Source organism: Melitaea cinxia, chromosome 23, assembly GCF_905220565.1.
Source record: "Melitaea cinxia chromosome 23, ilMelCinx1.1, whole genome shotgun sequence".
Lineage (NCBI taxonomy): Eukaryota > Metazoa > Arthropoda > Insecta > Lepidoptera > Nymphalidae > Melitaea > Melitaea cinxia.
The window spans coordinates 9673457-9689744 of record NC_059416.1 but is presented as its reverse complement, the minus strand read 5'-3'; the positions used below and the strand labels follow the sequence as shown (position 1 = coordinate 9689744).

Sequence of the window (16288 nt, the reverse complement as noted above, 5' to 3'; positions counted from 1 at the left end):
CCAGAATTAAAATCTTATATATTTTTTTAAATTAATACGTTAACACTTTATCACATTGTAATAACACGAGCTGACAAACTAACTGACACTCTGATTTGCAATTGACACAACTGGTTGCTGGTTATTTGCTGCTATGACAGTAGACCCAGGCGGTATTTTCTGCGGTACCATACCGTCTATATGTCTGTATTTCTTGAGCCTCGTCCATTGACCGTTATTGTAGTTCATTTGGAAGTGCATTTCAGATAACATCGTTAGGTATGTGTCGTCTGATTGAAGGACGTTTTCTATGTTCTCGGAGAGTTTTATTGTGACTATATTGCCAAGGTTTGGACAGGGATTGTCTGAAAGAAAATATTAAGTATGTTAAAAATATCTTTAATATTAGTTGCTAATAGTAATTTGTGAGTGTGAGTGAGATAGTAATTATTATAATAATAATATATTTATGAGATCAGCTGGAATAAAAGTCAGATTTTTTATTAAAAAAAGGATAAATGAATATGCTTATTATACCCCTAGAGCCTGCCATAAAACCGAGAATGAGAGCCTTTTCTGGTCTTGTAACTCTGTTTGCGTTCCGGAACATATCTTGTGCCTCCATCATTTGTTCACGCTGAAAACATTAATTATAGTATATCAATTATTTGATAAACAAATTGCATAAGTATAACACTGGATGGATTAATGATGAAAAATTAATAAAAAAATCTGAAAATATATGTTTACAACTTTTTTATTCCAAAGAAGAACTTTTTCATTACAAACTTCAAAAAAAAGTTTCCGCCTTACTAACTAGAGTCATCATCATAATCATCATCACTTCAGCCTAATACAGTCCACTGGTGGACATAGGCCTCCACAATTTCTGAGCCAAAAATGGAGTGAACTCATGTGTGTTGCCCATAGTGACCACGCTGGGCAGGCGGGTTGGTGACCGCAGGGCTGGCTTTGTCGCACCGAAGACGCTGCTGCCCGTCTTTGGTCTGTGTATTTCAAAGCCAGCAGTTGGATAGTTATCCCGCCATCAGTCGGCTTTTTAAGTTCCAAGGCGGTAGTGGAACTGTACTATCCCTTAGTCTTACGACACCCACGGGAAGAGAGGGTAACTAGAGTAGTGCCATGAAAAACCAATTGTTGACTCACATTCAACAGATCCCAGTCGAATGAGAAACATTATCCATATTACTTAATATGAAAGAAAGAAAGATATTTACTTGGTACAATACATAAGTCACAGACATCAAAATTATGCATACTCTCAACATCAATATTGTGCGTACACGATGTTCCCAAAGTTACATACATACATATTTTAACATCCCAATGGTCTTGTATCGTTTCTTAAGAATGTAACTCCAAAAAAAATCAATAGTTCTTACCGTAAGCGACAATCCCCTACGCGGCAACAGCGGCTGCTGTTGTTGCTGGGGCTGTTGTTGTTGGTGTTGTGTTTGCGGCTGTTGTTGTGGCTGTGGCTGAGGTGGCGCTGGTGCCGGCACTTGCGCTACTGGCTGTTGCATTTGCACCTGAAGGTTGGAGTTAGTTTTGTGTTAAAATAATAATAAAGGAAGGTACTCAAGACTAATTTACACGACGTTTGGCCGACCAACAACGACGACCGCTCTGATGTAACGTTGCGTGTGAGCGACAAACAACGGCGATTTGCAGGTTCAATTCCTGCTTAGAGTGGATATTATTGTTTACACAAATATTTATTTCCGGTCTGGTTGACTTTCCTTGTGGGTCTCCCCACCGTGCCTCAGAGAGCACATTAAGCTGTGTTTCACATTAAGTGTACCCGGTTGTTGTCATATATGCATGATAGCGATTGTTACTCTTAGTAGAGAATTTTATATCAATTTATTACTTTATTGTTATTTTTAATATTAAGATAAAGAAGAGTCAAATAATTTTTAATACCAGTCTGTGTTATTCAACTTTAATGTTACGATAAGTAGAATTTTAAATGTTAATTGCTTATATACTATGAATAGAGTACCACCGTATCACTAATATCACAATACTTCTTATTAGGCACATTTAAAATAATTATCGACTCACGGGATGTATTTGATGTTGTATATTTTGTGGGGTTTGCTGTACGACTTGTTGCGCCATCTGAAATACATATTTATTAGAAAATTAAGACAAATAATTTTTACATACTGTGAAATGTTAGTTATTAAATTTTATTCTACAGCGGTCACACTGTGTTGTAGAGTCTATTATTCAATATTAAACTACTTGAAATAACGTATAATTGACATATAAATATAATTGACAGTTTTGAGTTTTTAAATCATTATTGTGGTATCAGTTATGGACACTTTTACTTTTACGGGATGTGCCGTGATAGTCGGGTTGTTGATTGACTGATGAGTCCCGTGACCTGTGACCATGGCGTCTGCAATATCGCAAGTTTCAAAATGACAAATAAAGCGTGAGTGAACCCGCTGGAGCGCTCAATTTTTGATATGATATTCAAAAATGTTTAGAATTCCTAATGTGTGGGTAACACAAAAATAAAATCGTACAAAGCGTGAGTATTTGTATGTCAGTTATTTTTATTTTTTATAACTGTTCCTGAGGTAAGCAACTTAAATGTTGTGTTACCTATAACAGTCGACTGCTATTTTATTTATTTTTTATTATATTATATTTACATTTATTCATTTTTTACTAATTATTGTTAATGTCGCTTATTTATTTTATTTTTTTCTTGATGTACAATTAAGTGTTATTATTATTTAAAAATTCTTTTTTTTTTTTTTTCAAAAAATATACAAGGTGTTCGATTCCTCACTGCGTTCTTTTAATTAGGGCTCTGTAAGTTTTATAGATCACGTACCACACAAAAAAATTCCAATTAAATATGTAAAAAATAAAAAATACACATAATATAATATATATATAATATATAATAAACAGACTCGGGACAGGTATCAAATCCATAACCCAGGGAACAAAAGCAGGATCATTACAAACTTCGCCTACGGGCTAGTCAAAGACTTATGAAAGATTTCAACCTGAAGTACTCACCGGCTTGATATTCTGTAGTAGCACAGCCTTTCCACCCTGCTGTAGCAGCACAGCGGAGGTGTTGAGTAGACCCTGTGCCGTTAGTAGCAGAGGCTTTCCACCTGCTTGACCGGCAAGTAATAGTTTGGGCTGTTGCCCCAGTACGATAGGTTTTGCTCCTGTGGTCTGGTGGATAAAATACATTTTGTTTATATGGCAGTCAAAAGAAAAGTTTTGTACAAATTATCATAGACTTTCGTTCAAAATTTTTACAGGATAGAAGAATCAAGTTGACGTGAAAAATATTAGTATGTGAATTATTAACTTTTTGGTACGTCGAATTATCTTATTACATCTTTTAATTATCCTGTGTAGTATTTTTTTTACGTTCCAAATTACAATATTTAAATTTCGAACACACATCGTGCCCTCCTACGTGTATAGTATAACTACCTGTTGCACGGGGGGGAATGCGCTTTCGTCGCCTTCTCTGCTCTCCACACCGTCTCCCCCCTCCGCGCCCTCTTTGCAATTTTCCGAACTACAATATTTAAATTTCGAACACGATTCGCGCTCCAGTATAAATCCTCCGCTATAATATAGATTACCTGTTGCACAAGCAAAGGCGTGGGCGCAGGCGCGGGTACATGTCCGTCCCCCTCTGCGCCTTCCACACCGTCGCCCCCCTCCGCGCCCTCCACCCCCTCCACGCTCTCCACATTTTCTGTACCCTCCACCTCGTTCGTCGGCTCGTTGCTTGCTGTTGAGGTATAGAATATAAATATATTTTAGGAGGCGATATTGAACGAGTTTATCTGTATTGACTTTTTTTTATACAACTAGGTGGCAAACAAGCATACGGGTCAACTGATCATCTGCAACACCAGAAGTACCGCAGAGACGGAATAATGTTTGGTGTTACAGGCGTCCATAGGCTACGCTACGCTACCGCTTAGCATCAAACGAACCGTACGCTTATTTACCACCATAGGAGTTTAGAAAAAAACAATTGGCCAACTAAATACTACTTACTACTTTCCTTATGCATAAGTGAATTTTTGTAATTGTTACCATTTGTTTGAAATGTTTATTTTTCAATAAAGATATTATTATAATTATTAAAAAATAATAATAACAATAATAACAATCTGAGTAAATAAATCGAGAAAGCAGTGTTAATTTACGTGGGGGCTGTTCGTCTGCTTTGGGCATCTGGAAGTTGTTGAGGCCCTTCGCGTAGTCGGGCGGCGGGGACGCGGGTGCGGCGGCCGGCGCTTTCTTAGCACCTTCCTCCATTTCTACAACAAACATATTACATACTGACATGTTAGGTTGACACAAAAATAGGCAAGTAATAAGTCTGAAAGGCTAAACATATTTTATAGGCTGAGGTATGGTATTCCTTGCTACATGTATACCACGGCTGTTTAGCAGGTACATTAGGTACAGGTACAGTAGGTACAGGTACAGTAGGTACAGGTACAGTAGGTACAGGTACAGTAGGTACAGGTACAGTAGGTACAGGTACAGTAGGTACAGGTACAGTAGGTACAGGTACAGTAGGTACAGTGGGTGCACTCACCCAGCTTCCTCCTCTTCTTGATCTGCGCGTGGGTGGCGGGCTGCTCGGTGATGTCCAGCAGCTTGATCCCGGAGCGAGGCGGAGGCCGAGCCACCGGCGGCGCGCGGGCGCCCGTGCGAGCCGCCCAGCGGGACGGCAGGCCCTTCAGCGGAGCTGGGGGGTGGAAACTTTGTTGGGTGGGCGTCATCTAAGGAGCTACACGTTGTAATTGTACATATATTGAGACTGATAAGAATTGAAAACTTCTTTTAATATTGTATAGCTCGTTTGTTTAAGAAGGCACAGGTGCTGAAGATCAACTAACAAGTCAAAGTGTGTGTATGTCAGCTTCGTCAAGCGACTGCAGTTTACTCCTTAATAAAGATCGCTGTGATGTTTAAAAATATATTTATCTGATTCTTGCAAATAAAATGTCATTCATAGCATTAGTGTTTCATAAAATTTCACACCCCATTTTTTTACCACGCCTTAGATCTCTTCTTCTTTCTTTTTCTTTCTTAGCGCGTAAACTCTAGTACAAATATTACTCCTGGTTTTATGCAGTAATAAATGTCATCTTACTTGTATCAGTCATTTTCCTGGGCATTCCTCGACTCCGAACAGGCACAGTTGGTGCTTGAGCTTTCTTCTGATTGGCTTGCACTTCTGCAGCTTTACTTAGAAGTTCAGTACGTAGAGCTACCGATTTTGGTTTACGTTTTAATGTGAAGTGCTTCACTGGGTTGGGTTGTTGACCCACCTAGAAAATGTACAATTATTCATCACAATACTATGCTTAAATGCTTCAAGCTTAACAACTACTATACAATACCATTATCAAATTTCTGTCAGTTACAATATGCTTTTTTTGGCGTTTAACTGTTAGTTTGGTAAATTAATGATACACTTTATTGTATACGAAAAAGAGATATAATACATAGCAAAGAAAGAGAAATTTTAATAATATATGATTAGGTGCAATGGCTTCAGCCTGTAATATCAAACTGCTGGGCATATACCTCTTTTCCCATGTAGGAGAAGGATCAGAGCTTAATCCACCACGCTACTACGCCTACTATGAGTAACGATCGCTATCAGGTGTACATGATAACAACCGGGACCGACTACTTAAAATGCTCTCGGAGGCACTGTGGAGAGACCCAAAAGGACTGCACAAAAACATAGAACACGGCAAATATCTGTATAGCCAATACAAATTTCGTCATGTGCGGGGATCGAACCAGGCAATTTTAAGGCAAAGGAAATGGTCTAGTATCGGCATAGGTGTACAAATTACAATAAATCTATATAAATAAAAATGAATTTTGCTAAGCGCATAACTCGAGAATGGCTGGTCCAATTTGGCTAATTAATTTTTTTGATTGTTCCTAAGGCCCATGGGAGGTTTTTATACTATATAAAAAAAAATACTACTAACTATCGATAGAACGAATCTGTCCAGGCAGCTAGTTTATAATAAAAGTTACATAGTTTACTAAAAAATATTATACTGTAAAAAATGTGTCAATAAGAAACTAATGACTTTTGAAATGAATTGACATTTGTTCCATTGCATTTGTTCCATCTTTTAAGTAACAGTCAACTGATATATATTTTTATAAATATACTAGCTGAGCCCGCAAACATTGTTTTGCCATATATGTTATTAGCCCCCATAACCCTCTCCCTTATAACTTAGGGGTATGAAAAATAGAAGCCGCCTGCCCAGCGTGGTGACTATAGGCAAAACACATAAGTTCACGGCATTTTTGGTGGGAACTTGTGGAGGCCTATATCTAGCAGTGGACTGTATTAGGCTAAAGTGTGTGTGAGTGAGTGATGAAAATAGATTTTGGCCGATTCTCAGACCTACCCAATATTCGCACAAAATTTTATAAAAATCGGTCCAGCCGTTTCGGAGGAGTATTGTAACTCACACTGTGACACAAGAATTTTATATATATGATTTTATTTATACAAATAAATAAAATTGGAGTGTCTGTTTGTAATATTAAAATAACCACTAAATGCATATGGATGTATACAAGGTACATATACCAAAATGTCAATTTTTCCAATTTTTTTTTCTGTCTGTCTGTTCCAGCTAATTTCTGAAATACCAGGACAGATTTTGATGGAACTGTCACTGGCAGATAGCTGATGTAATAAGGAGTAATTTAGGCTACTTTTATTCAAGAAATATTTTTATTTTGTAACTGTGAGAGTTGAACTATATTTTTTTTTAATTCCACAAAGACAAATTCGCGGGCACAGCTAGTATTATTATATATGTAACCCACTCTATTGAATAAGAGAATACAGAAATCAACTCACTGTACTAAACGTAATAAGGATTTCAAAATACACATAACAGAATTATACCAATATTCAATGGACAACTTAATAAGATATATTTATTTGAATTTTGAATTGAATCATGTAAGATCAATTTACTTAGTAGAAATTTTTAATTGAAATTTTGAAAATTAATTTGTTTGCAATAGGCTACTATTGATAATAGGGACAAACTTCCAACATTATTTAGAATTTTTTTAGACTTGGTCGGAAAGTAATTCAATTGGTTTCCGATTGGTTAATCTTCAGTGGAAAATGTGATAAATAATGGTCTGAATTTAAATTTACTTCCAAAAACTACTGGCTAAATTATATGGTCTATATAAAGAGCATCTCGACTTTTTCTTGCTACTAAGATTAAATGAGATAGATATAAAAATTTCAATACATATTAGGATAGTGGTAACAGCAACTGGCTGATGCGCTAGCAGGCACAGGATCAATCTCACTCATAACAAATATTTGTATTGACCAGATAGATGTTTGCCAGTCCTAATGTTGTTTCGTGTTTTGTATATTTCTGGACCCCCAACACAAGATTCAAACCCTACTAGACACAGAGTGTAAGGTATTTATTATTATAAATTGTTAGTTCATGTTATACTTACCACAGAAACTAAGGCATTTTTATTTAAATATAGGCACTCAAGTGGTAACAGTCCAAGGTCTGAATGTTTAGCGAGAGCTCTTCTCAGCTCCCCTATCATATCACTGAATATTGGTCTTGTCTCATCAAACTCTGCTATCTCCGTGTTAAGGGTTCCGGCGGAGGGGAATGTTTTAAGGACTTCCGCCAACATTGCGACCCAAAGGTCCGAGTCCACTGCGGCAACCTCGATGATCTCTTCGAGTTCATTTCTCCACTAAAACAAACAGATTATAAATTTATATGTAATACATAAAATAATACTTAAAATAGTATTTTTTGGCTTACTTTTGAGCATTAAAATAATTTCTGTAGAATAGAAGTTTTAAGAAATTTATTCTTATAGTATAAAAATACAAAACGGAATTATTTATTGTACACGATAATTTAAAAACGTATAGAAAATATTAATATATTAATTTTGTTTTCAATAATATATTATTAATTAAGTATTTATAATTATAATAGCATTATAACATAAACATCTGCAATAACATAACCTATGTCACGAAAATATTACTAATTAACAAAGAATACAGAATAATTCATTCACGAAATGAAAAAAAAGTAATTATGTTGATAAATATGAAATAAAAATTATGCCAAAATAAGTAATTAGTGTTTTGTTTATAGAAACAAAAACATACATAGCTAACGTATTGTCGGATAGCACCGTGCTTATAAATATTCGTAATTAGGAACGATAAATCTTAGTAATGTGTAATTTTAAACACAAATAAAACTTGTATTTTATTAATTTAATACCGTAAAATCACAATTTTCCAATATTCTTGACAATTATTTTATGACAACAAATACTAATACATAATTCAAAATCATACATCTCTTTTTAACGTATAACATATCATTAGTAAATGAAAGAGATAACGTATAGTATACAGTTATGCAAAACTATAGAACACGAGAGAAAAGTTACCTCTTCAACATTTCTGCGCGGGATATGAAAGAAACTTAACAATAATTTTAATTTCACTTGTGTTTGCAAATCCGGAAAACAATCCTTTATATTTTTTAAGACTTCAGCGTTTAATTGTGTACAAATAGAACCGGTTATCCACGAATCGTTCGAAATTCCGAGTTTATTGTGGAGCCACAACGATGTGTCACTATCCCGAACGTTCGCCATCTTGCAACTAAAGAAGTGACGTATCTGCTAACTATGCAAGTAGCCATTGCCATAGCGTATAGACACTAACGCAGCGGCATAATAATTATTAGTGAAATTCGAAAATAATGTTTCTTTCGTTTTTATCCAAAAATATTCTTTTCTTTAACATCTTATTATATACGTTAAGATGCAATAATTATATTTAGGTTAAATTGAATATACAATAACATATTTAAAAACGTAAAAAAAAACCTAGTACATCACTAAAATTGTCTATGAATGAATGAAAATCAATGTTACTATTCTAAAAATTTCAAAACTATAGTTGTTCAAAATTATTTTTTGAATTTTTTTATTTTTAGTTAATTGTTCGTCGTTTGTTCGTTAGTGTTCGAATGTAAAAATCGTTGGTTCGTCTTTTATTTATTTATAATTAATTAAACAAATGTTCAACTTTACGTTGGCGGCCTTTACTAAATATTTTTTTTTTTGTCGCCCAGATTATTTAATTTTGATTAAAATTATCATTTGTTCGACCACAATTGAAATTTGCTCGATCATAAAAATGATTAAATTCTTTATTATTAATTTTTTTTTCGGGAAATAATAATTCACAGATTCTTTCACAGATTTCTTTATTGGCCACGTGATCTAACTTCTCATTTTATACTATGCAACGGGAAAACAAGATAGCCTCTAATATACTACACAAGCTTGCAACGAACGCAATGGTCAATTTTTTTTTTTTTATTTCAGAGGTATCTAACGGACATTGACTTATGCCTCAAAATCGCCACAGAACGGAATCAGCTTACCCTGACTCCACGTAGTCTTGTTTTATCTACCCATATAGATTTCTTTAGAAGCCGGAGGTGCCGACGGAGCACAGGGGCCAAGGGCGAAGGGGCTGCACCTTCCGAAATGCCAGAGACGTCACAGAACGATATTTCAATACACAAATAAATTGATTTTTCACAAATAATAATTAATATCTCCCCTCTCTTCCCGTGGGTGTCGTAAGAGGCGACTGAGGGATAACACGGTTCCGCTACCACCTTGGAACTTAAAAAGCCGACCGATGGCGGATTAGCCATCCAACTGCTGGCTTTGAAATATATAGGCCGAAGACGGGCAGCAGCGTCTTCGGTGCGACAAAGCCAGTACTGCGGTCACCAACCCGCCTGCCCAGCCTGGTGACTATGGGCAAAACACATGAGTTCACGTTATTTTTGGCGTAAACTTGTGGAGGCCTATGTCCAGCAGTGGACTGTATAGGCTGTAATGATGTCTGTGAATGTATGAATATCTATATCCATACAATATTGAAGTAAAGTTGAAGTTCAGCTCTCAATATCCGTCCCGATTCATATCACACAATATGATAATTAATGAAAATAGTGTAGACTATACTATTGTCATCATATTACGTGATATTTATAATCTGTGAAGTTTGCCATAGGCAGCTAAGCGCGCTATCTTTCAAGTTTTTAAATTTATTGATTTAACAAATGTAAGTCGCGAGAAATTGTATTGTATTGTTGTTTAATAATTTATACTTAATTTAATTAAGTTTCGTGGATCAATTATAAAGTACGAAAATGTCTGATATTTATGAAACAACCAGACAAGTTAAGTTATATGACGAAGATATGCATGAAGAAACTACGCTTAATCTTTCATCGCAAGGCTTGATCGTAGTTCCGCAGATTAAAAGTCAACTTTTGTGTGTACGTTATTGAGAAAAAAATTCTTAAATTTAAGAAATGAATTTAATGTTCTTATAACATTTTACTGCATACTTATTTATTTCAGATACTTTATTTACAAAATAATAAAATTGAAAATTTACCTGATGATTTCTTTTCCCCGGTGCCTAACCTTATGTGGCTAGATTTGAGAGATAATGAATTGACTGCTATTCCAAAATCAATTGAAAACCACAAATCACTCACGCATTTGCTTTTACAAAATAATAAATTAACATCTTTACCAAATGAATTGGGTACTGTTATGACTTTAAAAGTACTTCAGTTGAGCGGAAATCCGCTTAATTATCCGCCAAGAGAAATAATAAAGGTGGGAACGACAAAAATATTAACCTACCTGTACAACAAGTACATTGAAGAAACATTTGAAAATGAAGTTTCTCAATCAGAAAAAGCGAGTAACAGTGTCGATTGTTTAGATAAATTTATTTGTGGAGGTCGTAGTTACAATTCAGTGTTAGACGGAGACAAGCTTCAAGAACATAAAACTTTATTAGTACAGTTCAGTGAGAAAGACGTTTGTGGTAATGATGATGAAGAAAGTTACTCAAAGACAACAGGAAAATGCCGTAAGCTACCTAAATGTCGTACTAAAACATTGCCCTCACACTCCCAGAGTGCTAAATATCTTAAACCTCTAACGACTTCCTCGAAAATAGTGCAAGATGAAAAAATCAAACAAAGCTTCCTAACGGATTTGGCTTTGCAGAGAAAAAAGGATCTTATTGCGAAGAGGGATAAAATTTTGCAAGGAAAGAGGTTGGGAAAATTCATTATTTAAAAATAAATTTAAAAAGTGTGGTGTGAGTCCTGTTTGTTGCTTTTTAATTTGTCATTTTGTCGAACAATAACAGCAGTTCTGAGCTGGCAGTCGCGGCTTCGATTTCCGTTCGTAGCAAACAGGTCCGGGTATGCCTCCTTGTAGATCTACTGACCGGTTTATTTTTAATGTATATTTTGTATATAATAATAAAAAAAAAATAACAGACAATAACTAAAAATTTTAATTTACGAATTGGTTTCAAAATTGTCAAGAAATTGACCTTTCCTAATTTATTCTATTTATTAAAGATAAAAAAAAAATGTTCAAGTTGCGTTTGAGTTCAGAGGCGCGATGCTAAAAATCGATTGTTTTACAAAAGATAGTCACAAGAAATACTAATCGTGCTAACATAATACTAATATGATAAACTTAATAACCTTTAAGTGGATAATTGTGTTTGCAGGCAAACGAAGAAAAACCGACTTCAATTATATCGACAAGTAATACAACGTAGGTAGACGAAAAAAATGTCAAGAAAATACGCTTTATCAAAGATTACTCCAAAAGTTGTAATCAGATCTCGATGAAATTTAAATATGACCACATGATAAACATAGGCTTTCGATTCTCGGCTCTCTTCTTCTTTCGATTAAATTAAAAATCATCAAAGTCGGTGCACCCAGTAAACAGTTATAAGGATTTTCGGCAGTTTCCCTCGATTTCTCTGGGATCTCATCATCAGATCCTGGTTTCCTTATCATGGTACCAAACTAGGGATACACCCTTTCCAAAAAAAAAAAAGAATTATCGAAATCGGTCCATAAACGACGGAGTTATCCCCGAACATACATTAAAAAAAACCTATATACGGTCGAATTAACCTCCCCCTTTTTTTGAACTCGGTTAAAAAATGCAAAAAGTTTATAACAATGATTTCATAAACTATATTTTATTTTAGAAACATTGAGCTTCTTCGCAATTGGCGTAAAGATTACAGAAATAAACAGCTCACACTGTCTTTCGACAGCAATACCTTTAAAATAACCCCTAAAACCTACCCATATGACACAAATCCTGAGTACATGACCCTGCTTAGTAGGGAAGATATAGAAAAAGACTTACCAGACAAGTACAAAAAAAGGTTATATAGGAAGTCTAAGCCTACCGTGCCTAGGAAGAACAATAATGATGTCCATTTGGCTATGAAGATTAAACAATTGTTTGAGAACTTGGAAGCTATCGATTTGAATAGAGAAACAATGTCGCCGAGGACTGAACAGAAAGTTCTTTTAGGGGAAATACAAAAGGTATGAAAAATTAAAATAACCAAGAATTTGGTACATAGTATTTGGTACATGGTAGAAGATGGCGCTAGAAGTTCATTTGTCCTTTATACAATGGAATATCTGCCCAAAATATATTAAATAATTCTTAGTCCTTTCAAGATTAGTAAAATTAATTACATGTTACAGATATCAGAAATTAAACAGAAGCTGATGGAACTTTCAACAACAAATACAAGATCTGTTGATGACTAGCAAACACGCCATAGAAATATACATTACGTAACTCTAGTCTAGTTTTATTAAACTTATATTTAAAAAAAACATTTATTTTCCTTTATTAATCTTTATTGATTCATCATCAAGAGGGCCGGCACCATAAAATATAAATTATATAAAACATATTTTTTAAGCAGATAACAAAATTAATTTTTAGACTCCGAGTGATGGTAAATACATGTACATATATACACTGTAAAACTGTATACTCCATAAAATATAGTAAAAAATACTGATAAAACACATTACGTTACATAGACAAATAAAGGCATAAGAATAATTGAAGTATTAAACATATATTTAGCTATCTGACAATATAAGGATAGCCGTACAACAAATAACATTGAAATCAAATCACAATATAAATTTTCAAGACTAATACATTTACTCTAGGCGTTTATGGTCTTATTGTAGACAGAGTAATCGCTAAATAGTAGTATTTGATATATTTTTCGTGTCAAAGTTACATAAGAGAAAAAAAATTGACAAATTAATTTCGTTTACAACACGCAAAGCAAAGAATGATTCTTATTTTATACATTATTGAAAAGATTTCCTTACTCTAAAAGGACACGAAAAAAACCCCATTCTATTATAAATAGAAGGTATAATATATAAGGTTCTATACACTGCACCGAAATTATTATTCACCTATGAACTAAAAAGTTAGAGATTTAACTTAAAGATAACAAACATAATTATGATCGATTGTCTGAATTCAAAAACACTTAAAAATGCGTTCTTTAACCTCGTACATATTTTGCAGATAAGATGTTAATTGAAAGGTTATTAAATAATGCCATATTATAAGTTCTAAATAATAATTTTCAGTCTGTACTGATTTTTTTTTACCCAAACTAAACTGCAAAATTAGTATTTTTATTAGATTAGACGATTATTAGATTTTTATCTATATATTCAAATCAATGAATGAATAGATATTCAAATCAATGATATACGATGACTGCATTTATAAAATACATTGAATAATATATTGATAATGCAATGCAATTGCTTATTAATATATAACATAAGCACTGGTATCAAACTTAAAATCGAATCTGACTATATTTTATTACAAAACATAATATGCAAATCTTAAAATTAAAGATCACATTAAAAACAAAAATACATGAAAAGCAGCGTAAATTCGTAATTTGAGGAAAACGGATATTAAATGTGTATTCTTTCATTTACTAAATAATAAAAATATATAATTAGTACATACAATTTTTACATTATCTAAGTTATAATAAAACTTTTATAGTTTTTACTCTGTGATATGGTTTTATGCATACACATATCGCAAACTTAGGAAACTATTAATTGTGTAGACTTAAGCCATGTTCGTATATCCAAAAAAAAAAAAAACGATTCGTTTTCCTCACGGACCTTCTCGAGTCTTCGGTATATGTAAAGTTTTTTTCGTGTTGTATATATGCACTAAATACCGTTTGGCTTCCTAGTATTAAAAAAAAAATGAACAACCAATGGGATGTTTGTTTGAGAGGAAACGTTAATGTATATTTATATAAAATATAGAAACAGAAAGCAATTATGAACACCTAAACAATAGTTCCTTAAAATGCCTTTCATCTACATAAGCTGCTTAACTAGTGCCTTGGAATGCTAAATAGCATGAAAAAATTAAGCGCCTTTTATATAGAACTAGTATATACTAATGGAAGATTAAGTTGAATAACAACATAGCTCAATATTTAATTTACAAATAATAATACTGAGAAATGTTTCTAATGAATTTATTCAATGATTTAGTGAAACAAACACAAGTAGGGTTTAACGCATATATATGTGTATGTACTTTAGAAAACATTTGCTATAAATATTTAAGCAATTCCTGCGTTTTCCTTGATTTGCATGTATTATAAACAATTAACGATAATATCGCTCGACATATAATAAAAAAAGTGTTTTACTAAAAAACTTATATCAAGTCCATTTGTTAATTTTAGCAAGCTTCACATTTTTAAAGTTTGGTATTTGGTTTTATATTCTAATATTTTTCTTTAATTTTTTACTATTTTCGCCTTCAATGTATTTATTCAAATTTAACCGCATTCATGTTATAAGAAAAAAATACAATTATAACAGACTTATAAAATAAGGTCGTTAACCTCCAACGAATTAAATTTTAATCCCACAGAGAAAAGCTATCTTACAAAATTTTAATACAAAATTATCTTACAAAATTAAAATGGACAAATGCAAACCAAATTCTCACGCTGAGTTGTGAGAGCCTGAGATCACATACTCTCAAAAAAAAAAGCAGATATTTTGAAATTATTTTTCCATAGGAATCGCGCTTAAAATCTCAGTCAAACATTCATTAACTTTCAATATCAATGATTTTAAATCTTATAGAAATGATACGTCCGTTCCCTAAATTCATAACCGTTTAAAGTATTTCTTCTTAACTTAGCAGAATACTTGTACTTATGAGAAGTCTTACGCGGTAAAAGAGATACCTAGTATAGTTACAATTCACACTTGATGACAGGTCTCAACATGTGTGTAGGACGTTTCACAATTCAAAAACAAATTTAAAAAAAAACATTAAAAATAGTATTTCAGTCAAGTATTGTCAAAATAGTACTTATTTGTGAATTACTGATGTGTATAATTGCGTATGTATGTATGTATGTATGTATGTATGTATATGTATGTATATGTATGTATGTATGCATGTATGTAATGTGTATAATAATGTAAGCGTTGTGTCATCAGAATGAATGAAAGTTTTCTCTAATAATATATCAAACTAGCTGATAAATAATTAGATACAGAATTTCGTATTGCCATATTTTTTTTTATATATATATAACGTACACAAAAATAGAATTATCCAATTTTTGTATAGTCGTTAGGAAGCCATGTATTCATTTTTATTTATAACTAGCTGCCCGGACAGACTTCGTTCTGTCAAAAGTTAATAGTAAAAATTAAATTTTTTAAAATCATTTTTATTCATATAAGATATAGATATCTAGTTTTTGCTTTTTTTTCTGTTTAAGTCTTATTATACACATAATGCAATACCACTGCGTGTGATCAGAACTTCAGACCTGACTTTTAAGTTTGAATTGTCTATCAGTTTTATGTAATTTGCGAGATATTCTGTACAGTAAGGAAATCTAGTGCATGTAACGTACCGTAGTAACTTTAAGATATAACATCATTGTAAAATACACTATCACTTGGCTTTCAAATCGTCATTTTTACTCAGTCTTTACTTATCCTTGACTAGGCTCAAATGTCCGAATTCACTCATTTACTTAATCTTAATTGTTATTCTTACTTAACTTATTTTAATGAAAGTGCAGTCAAGAATATTTAAATTTTTATCTATTTTCGTAAATATTACTTATTACAAACAAAAAAAAATCTTAATACCTAATATATATGTATAATAAATAAAATGTTATAAACATTATAAAAAAGATAATGGTGCTTCATGACACATTTTT

At 33.0% G+C, this 16288-nt stretch overlaps 2 protein-coding genes across 2 annotated transcripts; one reads left to right on the top strand and one right to left on the bottom strand.

Moving 5' to 3' along the window:
* On the bottom strand, positions 1 to 8740 carry LOC123665118 (negative elongation factor A). Its single transcript, XM_045599463.1, has 11 exons — positions 8521 to 8740; positions 7546 to 7800; positions 5165 to 5342; positions 4574 to 4756; positions 4206 to 4340; positions 3630 to 3781; positions 3043 to 3207; positions 2065 to 2121; positions 1383 to 1529; positions 517 to 616; positions 1 to 344 (listed from the first exon to the last, which is right to left on the bottom strand). The coding sequence occupies exons 1-11, from the start codon at positions 8728 to 8730 to the stop codon at positions 79 to 81; spliced, it is 1848 nt and encodes a 615-aa protein (XP_045455419.1). The 5' UTR covers positions 8731 to 8740; the 3' UTR covers positions 1 to 78.
* A 1424-nt stretch (positions 8741 to 10164) lies between these two features.
* LOC123665052 lies at positions 10165 to 12906 on the top strand. The gene is made up of 4 exons (XM_045599405.1): positions 10165 to 10439; positions 10525 to 11237; positions 12200 to 12548; positions 12714 to 12906. Exons 1-4 carry the CDS (start codon positions 10311 to 10313, stop codon positions 12777 to 12779), a joined length of 1257 nt encoding a protein of 418 aa, XP_045455361.1. The 5' UTR covers positions 10165 to 10310; the 3' UTR covers positions 12780 to 12906.
* The last annotated feature ends 3382 nt before the right edge of the window (positions 12907 to 16288 follow it).

Coding starts and splice junctions, on each gene's coding strand:
- LOC123665118 (XM_045599463.1), bottom strand. CDS start 8,730: ATGGCGAACGTTCGGGATAGTGACACATCGTTGTGGCTCCACAATAAA. Junction 3,208..3,629: donor CGCCTTTGCTTGTGCAACAG/GTAATCTATATT, acceptor TTTATCCACCAG/ACCACAGGAGCAAAACCTAT. Junction 345..516: donor TTTTATGGCAGGCTCTAGGG/GTATAATAAGCA, acceptor ATTTTCTTTCAG/ACAATCCCTGTCCAAACCTT.
- LOC123665052 (XM_045599405.1), top strand. CDS start 10,311: ATGTCTGATATTTATGAAACAACCAGACAAGTTAAGTTATATGACGAA. Junction 10,440..10,524: donor TTAAAAGTCAACTTTTGTGT/GTACGTTATTGA, acceptor TATTTATTTCAG/ATACTTTATTTACAAAATAA. Junction 11,238..12,199: donor AAAATTTTGCAAGGAAAGAG/GTTGGGAAAATT, acceptor ATTTTATTTTAG/AAACATTGAGCTTCTTCGCA.